General features: G+C 35.5%; 1 protein-coding gene across 4 annotated transcripts in view; it reads left to right on the plus strand.

The window, feature by feature from the left end:
• Window positions 1-20,292, plus strand: part of DIAPH3 (diaphanous related formin 3) — a 246,028-nt gene that overhangs the window by 20,507 nt on the left and 205,229 nt on the right. For all 4 annotated transcript variants that reach the window (XM_055802324.1, XM_055802325.1, XM_055802326.1 and 1 more), the window contains 3 exons: window positions 3,456-3,629; window positions 9,255-9,359; window positions 16,839-16,969. In XM_055802324.1, coding sequence (XP_055658299.1) covers window positions 3,456-3,629; window positions 9,255-9,359; window positions 16,839-16,969 — 410 coding nt within the window. The remainder of the gene's footprint in view (window positions 1-3,455; window positions 3,630-9,254; window positions 9,360-16,838; window positions 16,970-20,292) is intronic.

Consider the following 20,292-nt stretch of genomic DNA (forward strand, 5'->3'; position numbering starts at 1 on the left):
CTCTGCATTATTTGTAGAATTATGCTTACCTCTGGATAGGAAAATCTTTCTATCTTTGAAAGTTTTTTTTTCTTTTTAGTTACTTTCACTTCTTTCAATATCACATAATTTTTAAACTTAAGATGACTATGGAGCCTATATTGTGGTTATGTGAGCAGTTCAGGTTTTTTGGTTTTTGTTTTTTTTTACAATTTAGAATAGTTTTTAGTGAATATTTCACAAGTATTTTTATACTCTAATTATTTTACTATTGTTTCTTTTTAGATTATCTGTCTGAAATACAGTTTTCCTCATCTTCAGTAACACTGTGCTGTGATGGTAGAAATAGATTGTTGATTGAATTAATGAGGTGGTTAGAGATTCCTTGTAATGTTTTCATATAGTGTATTAAGAGTAATTCTAGCTTTCTCTTTTGAGTGCCCAGAAGTATTTAGTTGTACTCCTATTTTCTTCTTATTGCCTTTGAACTCTTAACTCTGGATAATTGACTCTGAGTTCCATCAGTGCATCAAAACAGATGTTAGGAGAATTTCAGAGACTTTACTGTGGAAATAATTTTCTATCAGGAATATACGAAACACTTAATTTTTTGGTTAATTTGAATGTTGGCCCTATAAAGACCTTCAGGGAAAAGTTTGTCCATTTAGGGGAATTCTTGTCCTAAAGCACTGTTCCTGTATGGGTCTATATGTATTTATTGGTAAAATTAAAAAAAGGCAGACATCTTTAGAAAAGGTAGAAGATCAGACCTGCTTTAAATTGTAGTGACACTTTGTAGCAAAGCTAACTAATTATTCTTCATTGGTTAGCCTGAATTAAAATGTTTTTGATGTAGCATGGAAGATTATTGAACTATATTTTTGCTGTTTCCTCCTCTCTGGACTTGCATTGCCAGCAGTATCAGTAATAGATTTCATTACAGCCAAGCAATGAAATTTCTGTTCTTTTTGTATTGTGCTTTCTGTGGACCGTGAAATTATTCACCTATATGGAATATTGAGAGGTGCTAACTTTTTTGAAACATTATCAATGTGTAATTCAAGAGAGAAGTGTCTGTAAAATACCCACACTGTACTGCTGTCCAGGTCTTGTTGTGAATTTCCTTTTTTTAATGTATGGAAATCTTATCTTTAGACTGCATTGTTTTAAAGTAATTTTTTTGACAAATATTTAAATGTGCTTATAATCCTAGTATCTCACTTTGTCTTCCATATTCTACCTGATGAAATATATTCCAAGAGTGTGCTTCCCTTGTTTGGGATGAGAGGTATAGGATATGGTAAATATGGGGAATATGAATTTTATGGTCTAATCTGTAATGTTGCAAAACATCTGCCATACAGTCTAGCATTCAAGAGGAGCTTAATAAGAAAGCATAAACTAAAAATGTGAACAACTTAAATAATCGCTTTTCAAGGTTCTTATCCCTGAATTGGTGTTGCCTGTTCCTAGTGGAGGAAGAATAGCTCTGGGACTGCATGGGGTATTTCATGGCAGAGACTAGCGTGGTTCTTCTGTCTGGCCAGAACCTGCTATTGCTGCTGCTGCATGGAGCAGGGGAAGGCAGGCAGGACATGGGGAATATGGACTATAAGGAAGGGTCTGAAATCTTGCAGGAGAGATGCAATAAGAAGTGTAGGGCACACCCCTCAAACATAATTTAGTCAATTCTTTGCTGACTGAACCATGGGCTGAAATTTTTTTTCTCAACCAATACGTCTTCCTTCTACTCCTGATTCAAGTCAGTGTACGAAGAATCTTCAAATACAGTGGTTTGTTTCTTAGGTTATGTACTTGATAGCTAACAGCAGGGCATGGAGAAGCTACTGACTAACTTGTTTTTTGGAGCAGATGTGTTGCTTTTCATCAGTGCTCTGTGAAAGCCATTATTTGAGAAGAAAAACCTCTTATGATTTTTTTTTAAAAGATTTCAGTCCAATTGAAGTTTGCAGTCTGGCTTCATTCCGCCTTGCTTACCATATACTTCTGATTTTTAAAGACATAAGGGAAATTGCTGTCTGGTCAAGATGTAAGATGGTTTTTGCCACTGATGACTCTATACTTTACTTCTAATGTTGCTACCCTCCCTTTTGCTTTTGTTACATTCTCTTTCTTCCTCGGTCTTGCCTATGTAATTATTCCTGTAGTGTGCTTTCCTCATTGCCTGCTGGTTTGATGTGACACTGAAGGGCCCCATCATAGATGCTGGGCTCTTTTATGTTAATGTTATTTTAATTTTCTGCTTTTGCATGTTCTACAACAATGTGTGAGTGGCTTACAGTCTATTTCTGAGTTCCAAAACCTGTTTCTTTTCAGTTTTGAACAGGAAGGATTAAAGTCTTACTGTTTTTCCTCTAAACCTCTCTTCATGTATGTCTCAGTCGATTCTTGCTCTGACTAAAGTGGAACACTTGTACCCAATTTTTGCTACTAATTTTCTTGGCGCTCTCTGATCTTAATTCCACAGACAATATAATAACTTTACTTGTCATTTAGCTTGGTAACTTTGATGTATTTATTAAGTGATACCTCAAGATACTTATCTTCAAAACATACTGAAGCCTCGAATTATTTTTTTCATAGTATTTCAACAATGTAAGTCTATTGATATGGTTGAAGTCTTGTCTGAAATCTCTTAGGCATCAAATGCTGCCATAACTTCCTTCTGTGTTGATAAGCATAATATTGCTGTTCACATCTGTTCAAAAGGCTGCTACAAAGATAATTAATATTTAGCACATCTCATTGAGTGTCAGCTGCTTTTGTGCTCTGTTGGTCCTTGCCCATATACATTAAAATACATAAGCTGTAACAGTGAACATGTTTAAAATTTCACTTAGTAAGTTGTTATTGAAAAGTTGATAAATATGTAACCATTTAAAACCCCCCCCCAAATCCAAACCACTTTTTCAAAGACATTTTTTTTGGCCCTTGAAAGGGTAAGGTCAGAGTGATTATCATGTTAGTGATAAATCCTAAGGATTATTAATGAGTGTATCCTACTTAGCTTTATTAAAGAAGCTGATGTTTTTTATGCTTCTCTTAAATGACTTTCTAAAGAATTGGAACACAGAAAGGCACTAAGTTTTGGATCATATTTTCATAATATGTTTTTTCATAATATGATTAAAATATTTCATATTTTACACGTAATGGTTGGGAAGAACACTTCATAAATTGGTTTTGTAGATATCTTTTCCTCCAAACTTTCTCTAAAATTCTCATGTTCTGCATGACTTCTCCATAATGTAATGGGATTCGGGTCTGTGAACTGAAGTGCTAGACAACTGACTGTTACATGTATCTTTAGGAGAACCCTTCCAAATTAGGCAGTTAAATAACAGGCAATTTACCACAGAAAAATGAGGATGTTTTCCTTCTAAGAACACCCATTTTAATTAGGGTTACATAGAATGGAAACAATATGTGATATGTTATACCTTTTCTGTTTTCAGTTGGATAGATTTGCCAGTATAAGAATTCCAGGAAGTAAAAAGGAAAGGCCTCCTCTGTTGCATATGAAGCAGTCACATTCTATGGAGTCGTCATCCACACCTATGGATACGGAAGATTTTGCTCCAAAACCCCTGTCGGAAAGAGAAATCATAGCATTGTTTGAAAAAATGATGGTAAGAGTCTTATGCTGATTTCTTTTGCTTAAAGAATGCCAACATGGCTAACTGACAGGTGGAGCCTTCTTTTGTGCATGTGTTCTGATCTTTACCTGAATTATTGTTGTTGTTGTGAGTTTTTTAGGGTGTTTTTCGGGGGATGAAGTCTTTGAGTTATTTTGACAAGGTTTTGCTCTGAATATACTTAAAATGGAAACTAGAAGTTTCTGGTTATTAGAAGTGAGTTTATGCAACCGATTTTCAGGAGGAACAAGAAACAGGGAATCCTGCTTGTTTTCAAGATGATGTGAAATGTTTACAGAGGGATTTTATGCCTTTGAATTTCACGACAGGGTTTTGTTCTGAACTTATATTCCATGTCACTCTGGCACAAAAAAACCTTAAGATTCTTGCCTCCAAAGCAGTATTTGTCTGCACATGCAGTCTCAAATTTGCTTTCTTCCTTAGCTGTCATTAACTGTGCTACAAAAGAGCAGTCACTTGCTGGAAAGATCATGTGGCATAGTTACCACCTCAGTAGGTTGAGGTTTTTTGTCATGATGATGATGATGATGATGACATTTTGGGCAATTGAAAACTAAACATGGAAAAGCCGTGAGGGAAGAGAGTGACTGCAATCTGAAGAGCACAAGAAGGCATTAAAAGAGGAGTGATGTCCAGATTACTATTTCTTTCTCTACCTCACAGCAAGTAACAAGTAACTTTTGAAACACAAAGGGACAACCAGATGCTGGGATGTGGAGGAAATTAAATGTGCTATGAGAGAAGTACCATTATGGAATTTTTATTTCTTAGTACTCAATAATGTTATATTAGTTTTGAAGGTTCTTTTGCACCACTATTGAGAGCTATGACTGAAAGGTAGTATTCAGTATTTTCATGGTTAAGCTGATGAAGGAGGGGAGTAACTTACTATATCAACTTTAGTATTTGTACTTGTTCTCACATAGTCCATTTTTCTTGGTGTGCTTTGGTGTCTAGGGTATTTTACTTCTGTTAAAAAATTCACTGTGAATGGCAGTTGCTCAAATGTTTGGAAATGGGAGAGTTGTTTGTTTTGGTTTTTTTTAGAAGTTGAAGGTATGCCTCCCTGTGCACGCTCCCTGCTACATAACTGTAGGTTGTATTTCTTTACCATCCCACAGAGATTCTGGTGTAGGATAGTGTGTGATGTTGAGACTATGTTTTAAAAAATGTAAACTTTCAGTAAATCCTCAGAAACCTATTATTGTGTGTCTAGGTAAACAGAAATTCTTATACCCTTGGACCCTGAAATAATGAATTCCAATTTTGTAACTACTTTGCAAAAATATGACGTAATGATGACATCTTGGATAATGTGAATGTTTTCCTATTTTCATTGAATAATGAAGCATTTCAACTGTCTTTGGTAAACTACTTTATCAATGTTATTTTAGCTATAACATGTAATCCAGAAAGAATTCTTCAAATTATCTACACTTGAATGGTCTAGAATAAAGCTAGTTTTGTCACAGTAGATTACATAGTTATTATATATTATATCCTCTAGTTTGCTGTTCTGATCAAATTAAGTGATTTGGGGGGTAGGCCAGTGAATAATTTAAATGTTGTAGCCAGGCTTTTAGAACTAATTTTGCACAAAATAAAAATAGTCAGGTGAGCAGTTTCCAAATTCTGAAGTTTCACTGAATGTGTTACATGATACTTTGGGTTTTCCTGGATGCATACTGCTTCTTTCTCTCACTCTTCTATGTAGTGGTATCCTAAGTGGTTTTGATGGCAAAAATTATGAAATTGCTCATAAAACCAGATAGTTAAACCTAATAATAATAATAGTAACTCTTATTTAGCTCCTTTTGTTTCTGTCAGTGCTACAAGGAAAATATCCATATGAAATGACTAATGCACATTTTCCAAAGAGGTATTGCTCACCTGTAGAATAACTTTAAATGATTTAAGAAAAAAAATATAAAATAATTGACTGGAAGTATTTTATAAACTAAGCCATGTCTGATGTACCCCTTTTACCATTGAATATTTCTAATACGTAGAAATCAATTGCTTCAATGATTTTTCATTTGTTAAAAACAATGTAGAAATTACTTCTTAGTGCATGCACAAAGACAGTATTTCCTGTAAATAAATCAGCCATTTCATCTAGGATTATGGAATGTAGTTTGTACTGATAGGTTTCTTACTTCTCCCCCTTCTCTTCCCCCTTTCTTTTCTTTTTTCTAATGTGATTAGAAGTTAGGTATTTCTTGCAGGAAAAACAAGCCCTTTGTTTTCTCTTTGTTGTTTAAGTTGAAGGTTTTTTTCAGAAAACTTAATTGCAAGACTGCAAAGTACAAAACTGCTTTAAACAGAAGAATGAACTTTGCAGTAGCTACAGGCTAATGTGGAAAGCTTTATTTTTATTTGCTTTTCTTCCCCTTTAGGTAGGATATACATGCATTTCAATGTTGTTACAAAAAAGCCCCAAACTGTGGCATATTGCAGGCAAGGTACTGAAGATGTGGTAATTCTCAGAAAACACTGAGAAAGATCTAGCCATATATTTTTGTGAGACTTAAAATGGAATACTTTGGTTTCAGTGTTCTTACATTTCTATTTATGTAGGTTTTAAAAATACAATTTAAGTATTAAATAAAATACAGCTACTCTTATTTAATATACAAGTAAAGAGTATTTTCATTTGAAGCCAGTGTTGCTATACAATTCTGTCCCTGGGGAAAGGAATCCTGAGGCACAGCATTCCAAAGACTTTTATTGGATCTTGAAGGAAAAACCCAAATTTATTTGGTAATGTCAAGCTGGGCTTGGGTTTAGTAAATCATAGTATGGGTTGTTCTATGCATATCTCCACGGAGGTGTTGCCTGGTAATAAAAATAGGCATAAATATATTGTTGGGCATTTAATAGAATTAATGAATTAAACTGAAATGTTACATAAAATGAGAAATACCTGTAACAAGATAAGATAACAAATGAAAGGCTAGAGGGAATACTAACATTGTAGCAATCTGACTTGATTTCAATTATACCCCCCCCATCCCCCATTTTAAAGCTAAGGAAATGTTTTAGATAAGGCGTAAAGATTTCTGAGCAGTTGATGAGAATTTTAAGTTGTAGTATTTTTCTGGCTCTGAAAGAATTTGTTATTGAAAAAATATTTATAAAAGTTCTTATTTTAAATGCCTTTTAGCAGTCCCCAGATCTTTACTGATAATATATCTATGTCAGAATTAATTGTTGAATTGTAAAAGTCTTGGCTAGTTGTGTAATTAAAGACTGAATGCTTGACTAGTAAATTAAAATATTCAGATTTGTTGTGTAACTGTTTTAAATTTTAAGGTGTCCACCTGACCTTTTAACTGCATGTTTAACAGCCTTCATGTACCCTTCCTTTGAGCAAGTGGTTACTTTAAGTTTTTGATTTTGAAATACTGAAGACACAACTTTTTGTGCTTGATGATATGTTCTTTCTCATAAAAAAAAAAAAAAAAAAAGTGCAGTGACATTTGTAAGCTTTGACAGAGACAGGTAAATATTTTTCACTTTTCTTCTAAATGGTGTGTACATACCAAAAAAAATTCCAATTTTTTATGTGTCTTGGAAGAAAATGATCTCTTTGCAGATAATACAAGATCCCAACTGTTTTTAAAGTACCTGTACCTGTATTTAAGCCTGTTTTTTTTAATTATTATTATTTTTATTTTAGTATGGATATTCGAGTCTGTCCACCATTTTTGGATCACACCAGGTTTCCCATCATGAAGTAAATCATAGTAGTTTCTTGTTTCACTTTCATCCAAGCAAAACTAGAAAATGCAGCATGCCCTTTCAAGATAGTGTCCCTGACACTTGATTTAGCATGTGGCAAGTTGCAAAATATTCAGGAATGCGTGTGTCTTTGTGGACTGCTGGAATTTTGGTTTAGGCATAAAGCAAATAGTTTCTCTATGAATTTTTTGATGATAGAAATGCAGTATTTTGAAGAACAGAACAATGAGAAAAGATGAAGCATGTGTAGCCTTCTTTCTTCCAGCCTGTTTAGACAAAGTTGTTTTGCATTTGTTTTCAGATGTATGAAGTAACACCAGTATACAAGTTGCCAAAGAGGCAAAAGATTGTGTTGTTACTGCTTGAATAAAAGAATTTTTTACAAGCATCCTGTACTTATTTGATACCAAAAATATAAAATAATATATTGTATATATAGTATCAAATATAAAAATATGCTATAAATACACTATATAGTATCAAATAAATAATAAAAATACTCATTTAATAATAAGTAAGAATTGTAATAATTTAAATGCATACTGGACTGAAGTGAGGAACTCTTTCTAGTCCTTAAGGAAAGGAAACAGTAACATGGTGGGTGGGGTGGGGTGGCGTGGGTGGCTGGGAATCCAGAATCTACACAAAATTGCCCTAATTGTATTTTGGAAGAAGTTCAACTTAAGGGGTCAGTTGTCTTCTTGCAGCTCAGATTTATGCAAAACTAAATGTTTCTAGGAACTGTCCTGGATTTTGTGCTATTCATTAGGAAAACTAGTGAAACACAAGGGAAGTAAAGTTTTAGTGTAGTATAAAATGTTGGTCTTCAGCTTTTTTTAGAATTCTAAGGTTATGAGTTTGTTTGCTCTTTGTCATTAATTTTTGCTTAGGTAAAATAGCTTTGATATCAAGATGGTTACCCACTGATTTTGTAGCATTGTTCCTGCCAAAGCTGCTGGGGATTCACCTCGTGAGTCTTAGCTGAAAATAACAAAACTGTGGTAATCCTGGCTGAGCTTGGGTGACCATAGTAGTACTGTATGCACTTGTATGTGTGAGTGCTTGAATTGTTTCTTAAAGCAATTTTTATTTATTTAAACCTCTAGTGTAATAGGAAATGTCATTTCTCACAGATGTGGAACTGATTGCAGTGATCAGAGCATTTCTAGGCAAGAGCAGTCCCTGTGTCAGAAATGTCAATGAATAGCTGCTATGTGGCTTTGAATGTAGTTCTGCATCTGTTCTTTTTGACCTCTGCATTTACGTTGGAATGAATGAATTGTGATGAGGTTTTGATAGCAGTTAAAGCTGTTGATTTAATGATGAAATCATCGAGAATTTGGCCCTTAACCTTTTGCAAAGGTGAATATTATTTTGGAACCAATCTCAGTGCAAAGCAGATTCTGCTGCCTAGGATTAAGTATTTGGGAATTGAGGAACAGAATTATGGATCAAATGCATATATCACTAAAAAGATCTTTCTAATAGACCAGTTTGAGTATGTTTATAAATTATTTAGGTAGTGTTAAATAACTCTTTTATGTACTTTAGTTAGTGCGTGTGAAACTCTCCGTGATTTCTAGGAAGACATTATGCTAGCAATGGTTGTGATAGACTGGTTTATCCTGGCATACTTAACTGTTTTTGTCTGAGTTGCTAGGGAAGATGGATAAGGATTTTATGGTTTTGAGTGTCATCTAACTTATGAAAAGGTTGTATAAGAGCTTTCAGTTGCTCAGATTCACGTTGTAAGAAATTTTTGTGTCTTAATTTTGTAAAAATAAGTTTCATAGTTAAACAACTCTGTCATTGGATGGCATTTAAAATTACTTTTTTTCTTCCCCCTCCCTATTCTAGGAAGATATGAATTTAAATGAAGACAAGAAAATGCCACTGAGAGAGAAGGATTTTAATACCAAAAAAGAAATGGTGATGCAATATATTAGCACTGCTTCAAAGTCTGTAAGTAAATTTCTCTGAAGTACACAAAAAATGACCTAATGTTTGATTTATTTCCTATTGGAGGGAAAGGTTTGACTAACTTGTTTCTCATAAATGCAAACATTTTTAAAGGACATTATTATGTTGTTATTTTAGAAGCTGCAATGAAAGATACTCACTTGTACTTGAGGTGTATCTTCTGTACACAGAGCAGAACAGCATTTCTTTTTGCTAAAGATATGCGGCTATTAGTGGAGATGGAAAGATTCTCTAGAAAACTTCTTGAAAATGTTTGATGTGAACCTTTTTTCTTCTCTAGCTCTGTTTAAAAAGAATTCCTTTACTTAGCCTTTTTTATACTTCAGCACAGAATTAATGTTGTGATCCTATGTAGTAGTTGATAAATGAAAGTGTTGCACATGAACCCAATTAGTGTTCATTTTTTAGTTCTAGTGATAATTACTGATTGCTTTAGAGAAGTGCAAGGGGTTGTATACTGGGCAATTTAAGGATTAAGTTGACGTAAGAAAAACCGCTTTGTTTTTGCAAAGTGGGGACTGGCTGCAGTGCTAAATGCTGCAGTGCTAATACTGGTCTCAGATCTTTTGTTTGTTTTAGGATTCATGTATTTGATTCTCTGATTCTCACTGCTCCATGCACGTAGAGATACCAGTAAAAATTGTCCATATGTAAGTATAACTAAATACTGAGAAAAGAAGACATTAAATATAGTAATTTAAATGAGGTACACTTATTAGTGTGGTACGCTAGCACTTTTAGGAAGGTAGATGTCTAGTGCAGGACCTAACTGTCTAGAGATTGTTTTAAGATGAGCTTATCAAAACTAAGTCCTTTTATAGCATGAAAGTTCCTTTACACCAGAAGATTAAGAGGTATAGCCTGGTTTTATTTTTTTAGAGATATTTAATGGGAAATCAGGAAGCTTCAGGCTGGTAAATCTCACAACATTCTTGTAGTTTCTCAACGCAAACCAGCGTGTCATTCCCACACACTGTTGTCTTGCTTGTTTTCATAAAGCCCTCAACAGCATATTTTCCCTTCCATTCCCCTTCTCTGGTGCCAGCCCGTGTATCCCCCTTTCTGCTGTAGGAGATCACTGAAGAGTAATTTGTGCAGGGAAACTCTTGTCTTTACTGAACTCTGTTTCTACTGTTGTGTCCTTACTGGAAATGACATTCACCCATTGTATAACTGGGAGGAGCAGTTTCTGTGATGCAGATTCAGCTGTTTGATACAGTAGTGCTGCAGACAAATTCAGCTTGGTGCTGGAGCTACTGGGATGGGAAACTCATTCTGTCACCCTTGCAAAATCTTTGTTCCTGGCATGCTCTTTCATGCTTTAAGTGTGTTGGACTGTTCCAGTGCCTTCTCAGTCTAGGGAGAATAGTGTACTTGGTTAATGTTTTGGTGTACCTTTGATTTCATAGAAGAGTGTCATACTTATTCAGAAGAGCTAAAGTGCCGTATAGCTCCTAACTACTAAGTACAACTAATCCCATCTCAGATGGCTCTTCCTATGAGTGCTACTGCAGTAACATCTTTTGATAGTTCATACTTCTTCAGCTTTAGGGAGACAGGTACTAAGCTATATTGTGTTGGGACAAATATTCTCATTCACAATTGCAGGTTTCATTTAAAGCAATTATCATTAGCAAACCTATTATAATTAAGAACAGAGGCTGCACCTCTAATAAATTGCTGAAAATGAAGCAGCCTCCAGTGATCAAAGTGGACTCCACTACAGTCAAAGCTTCATCATTGACCTCAGTATCAGGGTTTCTGTTTCTTAGAAATGCACAACCCCTTTCCAATATTCACAAAGTACAACTCTGTTACTGATACATCTAGAAATTATGCTGGGTTTGGTGGGGCTGTGCTCAGGTGCTTATTTATATACAGAATACTGTGACCCGCTTCTGTGTATGCATGCGATATTTAGAATGAATGCATCTTTTAAGGACTCAAAGTAACTTCAAAGTAACCAGAGTTCTACTGATGTGCATCGTCCAATATTCATTTCACTCCACTTTGCTTAGAGACTTATTAAACAGTTGGCTGAAAGTATGCTTCTGTATATACGTTTGTCTGTAAGTATGCTCTTAGCATCACTCTTTATAACAAGTTCAGGGGCTCCCTGTAGAAGAATTGCTCAGAATAAACAGTCTTGGGGCTTGGGATACTAGTAGTACTTGCTGGAAATTTGAAAGGTAGCCAAACATATGCTTGGAAGTATCATGCTAGTACTTTCTTGTTTTCTTGTAATGTATAGTGCTTAAATGAAACCTTTATTTCTTCCCTTAAAAACATTATCTTAGAGGTGTCTATCGCATATATAAACCATCATGGCTAGGAAATCCTAAATGAAATTTTTGCCTGTTGTGCTGTCATGTCTTATTTATCAGAAAACAGCGGGAGAAGGGAACAACAGTTGTAGTTAAAGGCTATTATGTGAGTGTGAATTCACATATATCAAAAGCAGTGTGGTTCTGTTTTTAGAGATTATGTCCAATGTATTTTCTGTGGTTTTTTGTTTGTTTGTATTCTGTTTGTATGCATTATTATTATTTGAGGTTAAAAGCTATCATATTTTTAAGTGCTATATAAACACAAAGTTGTTCCAGCTCAGAAAAGTTTTAAAAATCAGTTTCCATGTTATGGAGTTAATACTCAAGTGGAAGTAAAAGCAGTAGTTCTATAATGTTACTCTGCCATAAGTTTTGCTGTTCTGTATGTTGAACACACGCAAACTGGGGTTTTAAAGTGAGTTTTCTTCACAAGATTTCATTTACATTGTGCAGCTTACTCCCTTGTAATGTTTTAACTGAATTAATTAATGCTGACTTCATACTGCATCTGCTCACAGACCAGTTGTTCTTCAGCTGAGCAATTAAATTTCTAGAGGCAATGATGCCTCAAGATATTTCCTGTTTCTCAGTTAACTCGAGCGTTTTGAACTTAAGCAGCTTTTCCCATGCTGAAACATAGCTAATATAATCAGTTTCACAATTGCTACCAAATGCAGCCCTCATTTTATTTAAGCACTGGCAGATGTATCATATTCTTACTATGTTGCAAAACCTTGGTGTTAACTATGAATAAGTGGTACTTGGTACTGTGGGTGTGTTGTACAGACATTCACAGTTTATTGGCATCTTTTGCATATGGTAATGTTCAGGTGGGCAACTGTTGTTAATGTCTGGATGTTGATGTGGCTCTACATTGCTTGTGACACTGTCTTCAGAAAGGCCAGATGAGACTCTCTGAAATGTCATTCTAGTGAATTATAGTCTGGCTGGGCTTTTGTCCCATGTGACCTTTCCACTGTGCACATTGTTATTGATTATATGAAATTACTTTCCAAATATCTTCTAACCATCTTAACTATATGACTGTTGATGCATGGAAAGAAAGCAAGTTTACTGACTACTTATAAGTATTTTAGTTATATCCAACTTGGTCAATTTTACAGCAGGAACTACTGTGGGAAGTCACTGGAAATGACAGTTTCTCCACCCAGGATATTAATCCATATGCTTAGGCATACAAGTAGTGCTTATCAACTAGTCTATGCACTGCAGGAGCTGCCAGAAGAATTTCTGGGACTTTTTGAAATTTCCAGCTGGAGAGCTCCTGTAACGTTCAGTTAAATACTCTGTCATGAAGGCTGCTAGGAGTTTGTTTGGTCATCTTGTCTCTAGTCCGTCTGTTATCTCATCTGTGCAGAGACCAGCTGAGAAGATCCAAGATCACGTAGGGAACTGTATATGCTGCATATGCATGTAGGCACCGCCCTGATCCCCTATTACACCACAGTTGTAACAATTTCCCCCTCCTATTGCAGCTGTAACTCAGTTTCCCCTGATTGTGCCTCAGGAGTATGTCTTGTCTACTCTTAAAATGTTTGCGGATTGTTGCAACAGGATGGATATGCTCTGTATATAAGCTCTTGAATAACCAGAGAGAAACCTTTGTTGCCAATTGTGTGCTTAGCCAGTGAATTTGTAGTGTTTTGGGCAACTCATGGTGAAGTGGCTTTTACATTTAATATTTCATCAAGTCTGATGTTTAGTTCTTAATGTTATGAATGCTTTTTTGTTTTCTTTAGGATCTTCTACATTTAGCTGGGAGATTCTCTCCAGTTATTTTTTCATTCCTCTTTAGACATAGCTGTGTCAAAGCTGTAGGGGAGCTGAGCTTTCTTGCCTTACGGAAGTGCAAGCAATTATATCATCTTGGTGAGGAGCGTAAATTGTTTATGGAATAAGTTTGCCAACTAGATGTTTTTTGAGGAGGTAGTGTTCTGTTCCTGACATTTGCGGCGAATGAAGAGACAGGATGCAGCTTGATGCAAGCAAATGTCAATTTATTGTACAGAAGCACGCGTTTTTATACACTTTCAGAAGCTGCGCGTTTTAAACAGATTGGTTCTTGAAGCTAAGCATTGCATACTAGGCAATCCCTGACTGGTGGTTAACTACCATCCGTTAACAGCAAGGTGTTACCTTTCCTTGGCGCCATCCTTGGCGCCATCCGTCTCCCGCTCCCCTGTGCTCTGTAAACATGCCTCATCATGTTAATTGTTGTCTAGACAAGCTCGAGCACATTCCCCTCAGCTAACTGATTGCCATGCATGGTCCTAGTTTCCAGCCCGCTCCTGCAGACATTACCAATGCATGCTGTTAACTCTTGGACCCAGAGAATATCTAAAGACATTAAAGTTAGTTCCCTTGCTGTGGGGCCTTTCTTACTTGAGTATTATGTGCCTATGAACTAAACACAGAACATGAAAGAAAGCTGAAAACACTGAGTTTCTTTTTGTCTGTGGGAACATTAGTTGTTACAGGAGTGGGTTTTTTTTTTGGTGTCTGGGTTTCCTAGGTCTCTAATTATAAGACTCCCCTCAACCCTCATCCCTTCCTGGCCATCTTAAATACTTTTTTGTGGAACAGAGTTATTGGAAGTGACTCTAAGTAAATAGGTATCTCCACTGATTCAGAGGCATGTTTGGAATGACATTCCATGTACCATGTGTACCAAAATACAGCATGATATGCTATATTTTCAGGGTGCTTCCAGGCAGTAGTCTGTTTTTTGGCATCTGGAACATCTGTTTCTCAAGCCTGAGGAAATATAGTTGGAACAGAGGTAGTACAGCTCCTGCAATGTTAAGTTATCACAGAGTCATAGAATAGAATGATTGAGGCTGGAAGAGACCTCTGGAGATCATTTTGTCCAACCCCTTATTTAGTCCATTTTGTAATATCTGACAAAGGAGACTGTACAGTCAGCCTGGGCAACCTGTTCCAGTGCTTGAGGAGCCTCATGGTAAAAAGAAACCACCAAGAGGGGAGGGGGGAAGTTTGTGTTTGTCTTGTTTAACCTATTTCCTCTATTTCAATTTGTGCCTCTTGTCCTTTCACTGATAGGGTTCCCCTAAGCCTTTTCTTCTTGGGGCTAAACAATCCCAGTTCTACCAGCCTCTCCTTGTACAACAGATGCTCCTTTAATTGTGTCCACAGCCCTTTCTGGACTCGTTCCAATATGCCCATGTCTCTCTCATGCTGGGGAGATCAGAACTGGACACAGTACTCCAGATATGTCTCGCCACCACTGAGCTGAGGAGAAGGATCATTTCCCTTGACCTTGACTTCACTATGGTCAACTTATCACCCATCAGGACCCCCAATTTTTCCTACAAATGTGCTTTCCAGCTGGTTGGCCCCAATGTGTTGGTGCATGGGATTGTTTTTCCCCAGGTTCAGGTTTTGCTGTTTCCTGTCCCGGAAATTCCTCTGCCCATTTCTCCTGCCTGTTGAGGTCCCTCTGAATGGCAGCACAGCAGTCTAGTCTGTCAGCCACTCTTGACAATTTTTAACTTCACCTCTCTGCTAGAAACTATTTCATTATCTTATACTTCAGGAGCAAAAAAGTTTATTTTTCAACACTTAATCTACCAAAGTGAAAAAAATCTCTGTAAAGCTCTGTACAATAACATAATGAGACTATCTCATCATTTACTGTGGATAATTTCAAGTTGTTATTGCACTGCAAGTCTAATTCCCTTCAACTTCTGAATTAAGCCACTAGATAATCAAGTATTATTTAGCAACTCTCTTTAGTTCTATATGACAGAATAGCTGTGCTTCTGCTCTCAAAAAAAGGAGCCTTTCCAATGAAGTAAGTCAAATGTACGTTGCATATGCCATTGTAGACCTCTTTTTTTTTTTTTTTTTTTTTGTTTTGTTTTGGAATTCAGGTATGTTCTGTAGAAAATGTATCAGTCCTTCATGTCATAAATGGGCATTAGGTGGAGTACATTTTTTATCACCTCCAAAATTTTGTCTTTGCTACTACTTAAAAAAAAAGGGGGGGAGGAGAGGGTATGAGGATACACTTCAGAATAGGGTTAATGCCTCTTAGATTTGCTATTTTAGTTGTAAATTGGAGAGCTTCATTAGTTCAGCATAAGCACTGCTTTGTTTAAAACAATGGAAACTATATATCCTCCAGAAGAATCATTAATATCTTGAGTTTATTTTAAGCAACATTTGGTAACACAGATACAATGATGAGTCAAAGCTGGTGTCTTTCAACCTGTATTGCTAGGAACATAAAATATTTTTTTGCAAAACTACTTTTGCAGTGCTGCATTAGCTTGCTATTGCATTTTTCCTTTCCATCTACCTGTTCTCTATGTCTCATTTGCCTCCCCACCTGCCAAGAAGAGCAAAACCCAAAAACCAAGGCAATATCCAAATGCGAAGGTTGAGTAAGTGTTATTATGTTATTTCATCAAGTCACATTTGTATTGCACTGCATTCTTACAGATGGCAAACACAACACATGAGGAGCTGGGATTTGTCTTTAGAACTTCAGTGGTTCTAAATAAGTCTTTATTTTTTTTTTCAATTTTTATTTTTTATGTTCTTTTGCTTTAGCTTTTACAGCTAAAGCTAGTCTGTTTTTATAATCCCACCCTCATATACTCCTTGTCTGAAGGATGCAAGGGAAAAGCGTTTTGTAACATTATCTGCAAGAACTCAAGCTGCTACAATAATATCCTGAGTACTCTACTGGTGCACTTGTTCTTCCCTCTGTGTTCTCATATGACTGCAGTCACCCTTCTGGACACATGCCCTGTGATCATTTCAGAGCATCTCAGAAGTGTTATTTTTTTGTTTTTTTTCTTCTGTTGAGTATTGAAAATTAAGCTGTTTGCAATGCATAAACAAAATCCATTCATTACAAAAATTGTATTTCACAGAGCGTGCGTGATACACTTGTACGTTTGATGCCTGCTGCTTTTGATTACCGATTATGAATTTGTTCCTAAATTGATAAATGAAGTCAGAATTTAGCATATATAGTAGATGGACAACAAACAGTTACAGGTTTGGGTACCTGTTCCTCCCCCCCGTTTTTTCAAGGAACAGAAACGAAGACAAAATAAAAAAAATGAATGTATTTTCTGTATTTCAGGGAAGTCTCAAGAAGAGTCGGAAGATTTCACCACAGGAGTTTATTCAGGAATTGAAATCTGGGTCAACAGATGAAAGACTAGTCACTTGCTTAGAATCTCTCCGTGTGTCCTTGACTAGTAATCCTGTCAGGTAACATCATTAACATGTATTGCAAAGATTAATCATATTCTTATTTGTTAATGGATTAAAATTAATGGATCTGTAGATGTATGCCACAAGGTTTTGCAGTTAATGAATATGCATGCATTAGTGAATGATTATACCTTTTTTAAAATTGATAATGTATCTTCTGTAGATCTATTTCTCAGTAGAGTATCTGTACAAGGTAATACTAAAAGAATGTAAAACAAGTGCAGTGAAGAGCAGTTTACCTTGTTTTCTAGTGCTAAATAGTCAAAAAGGTACTTTTATTTTCGAGATTCTCTCCTTAATCTTTTAACTTTGTCAGAGTAATCAATAATGGGAGATAGGCACCTTGGGGTAAGTTTGTTAGCCAGAAAACATTTCTATTTTTAATTGTCCAGTGTGCATCTGGCTTGGCGGAGTTGTTGATGTGGGTTGTGTATGTATTTTCTGTGTAGATGTTTGCTTCTTTCCTTCTATTAATTTGTTTTTGAATTGTATTGTCTTATTTAGAATACATAGTGGTTCACATGGGAAGAAACATGCTTTACATTAACCTGAGTTCTTCTGACAGAATACTTTACAGAAGATACATTCCCCATGAGTGCAAAGCTACTTTTTGATACAGTGTTGCTTTCCCTTTGTTTAAAAAAAAAAAACCAAACAAACCCAAAACAATAACCCACAACCCCAATTTTTTTTTTATTGACACCTTGATTTTTAACAAAGAAAACTTTTCTTGTGAGTATGCATTTGGAGACAGAAATGCAGAATGTAAGAAACGTGTAAACAAGTTTAAAGCAATCTCTCCTATCTGTTCTTGATATGACTGGATAGTTTTGTCTTTCTGTATGTGATCCCCTTTGCTGCCCCTTTCAAACATGCCAAGAGCAAAGTTAATCCCCCTCCCCCCAAAACTGATACAAACCAAACCCCATGATCTTGGTGAGGTACTAGTTCTGTCTGACAGCATAGTAAAATGTGGTAGAACATGAAGGAGTGAGGAAGGTGGAGAAATGGTATCGGAATAAGAAATGTGGAGGTCAATAGGAGAGTGGTGTTGGTCCACAATTAAGCCATTTGATAGAGGATGCAAGTTGAACCAGACTATGATGTTATAATAGAGCATCTGATCAATACCAAAAGTGTGGTGATCAATATTATCTGGAAGAACAAAGCACAGAAACTTAAAAGTATTATAGCATAATAAGAAATTTTGGACTAGGTAGGTTTTCCACAAATGTTTCCGTTTGAATAAGGAAAGGTTTAGAAATCTAAGGATATATGAGTACAGGGAAAACAGTAAGTGCTTTTGTGTATAGAGAAAAGGAAAAAAGAATGTTTTCATTTTTATAAGCTTAGTGCATTTTATGTCAGTCCTTCAAAGCATTGTTGATATTGAAGTTTTACATTGATGCTTTTGAGAGATTTGTACCAATAAGTTAAAGAAACTACTATTTCTAGATGGCAACACTGGCTTTAACTTTGTTCAGCTAAATATAAACTATGGTAGATAGAAAATTTGACAGTTGAACCTAAGTCCTAACTTGACCATAATTTATTAGAATTTAACTCCAATTTGAAACATTAAACAGAATGTAAGAGACAACAGAAGAGAACTGTAATGTCTGGATTTTAGTGAGACTCATTATTATGTTAATGGATGTATGACCTAAGAATAGGTCTGAGTTTGAGAGGTTAGAATTGGAAGGATAGTGACTGTGGCTTGTAAAAACATGAGAGAAGAACTATTTAAGTAGGCAGCAGTTTTATAAAAAAAATAAAATAAAAATATCTCTACTACTTGACTGTAAATGCATTTTAGTCTACAAGTCAAAAGAAAGGTCACAGCCAATAGAACTTACAGGTTCTGAAACAGGGCTTCTTGTTTATTGACTGGTGTTGAAAAAGACTGTTAAGATAGAATTCACTAGGCTTAATCAGAGCATTAATAGCCTTGATAAAAAAACTAAGGTTTTTCCATAGGGCTTACGTACAAAAATAGTAAAAATGTAACTGTGGCACACTGTTCTTCATACTGAAAATTTGTGGAGTAAATATTTGTAAACCACATCCCCTTCTTTCTAATGAGTAACAACAATTTATGTTGATTGGATGCACATACTGGTGACCCTGATTTTCCTATCAGCAACCAGACCTTTAAGTAAGAATTTGCTTTGACACATAAATACTGAACTCCAGTCCAGCTGCTATAAATCCATGATTATTTTTATCTCCAACTTCATCTGATATGGACAATGAGAAATAGGTGATGAAATGTTGGGATTTTATTTTGTGCATGTATACTACTTAAGAATAATTTCATGCTGTTTTAACAGGATGAGAATTAAAGTTAATTTGATCTAGCCTGACAATCTTCACATTTGTAGGCTGTGATCTTTTTGACAATATATAATTTAGGGGTTTTTTTCTCTTTTTCCAATTACTATACTTTAATCAAGTTTTTAGTGTTGTTGACATTACAGTTTCTAATGCAAGAACTGGTTCTACAACATTGTTTCCAATTAATCCTTTATGTAAAATGTATTTTTAGGTCACAGAGAATATCTGAATCGAGTGATATTGATTAGTTTGATCCTGTTACTTAGAAAAATATATTGAACTGTATGGCTTACTGCAAAATGTAGTGTTTATTTTCCACGAGTATAAAAAGAAAGCCTCAACAGGAAAATGTGTCCACTGAACTTGGTTAGTATTCTTCAGGTAAATAAATGGGGTGTTTTTACCTCCCAGTTGCGAACACAATTCATCAAAAGTGGTTCAGTGATCTAACTTTACATAGTATTACAGATAACTAGTTATCTACAAGTATTTCTTCTCCTTTTGTTCTAATACTTGCAATGGAATTAGCTTTTTTCATTACGAGGACATTTTTAATAAATTGAAAATAGGGGCACTGATAACTTGGTGTTTTCAGACTGACAAAAACCTGAGTCTTTGCTTTGGATAGCGTAAGTAATCTTTGTTCAGCTGTGGAAACGGAGGAAATGGCAGTAATAATTCAACAGTATTTTAGGCACTTGATCATTATCAGCATCCTCAGCTGCTGAATTTATGACAAAGTGGTTGTGCACAATTCTGTCTAACACAAAATGTGCTAAGAAACATCTCATAGCATCATCTTTAGGTCAGATATGGCCACTTATACCAAAAACAATTGATAGTTATTTGCCTAATCTGTTTAAAAACACCCATCCAGTAAGGAGAGAATATATTTCATATATATTTTACTTTTAGGATAAAAACATATAAAAGCATCTGATCTGATTCTCTCTTCTTATAATTTTAAGTCCGTCATAGTTCTATAT

Source organism: Falco peregrinus, chromosome 4, assembly GCF_023634155.1.
Source record: "Falco peregrinus isolate bFalPer1 chromosome 4, bFalPer1.pri, whole genome shotgun sequence".
NCBI lineage: Eukaryota > Metazoa > Chordata > Aves > Falconiformes > Falconidae > Falco > Falco peregrinus.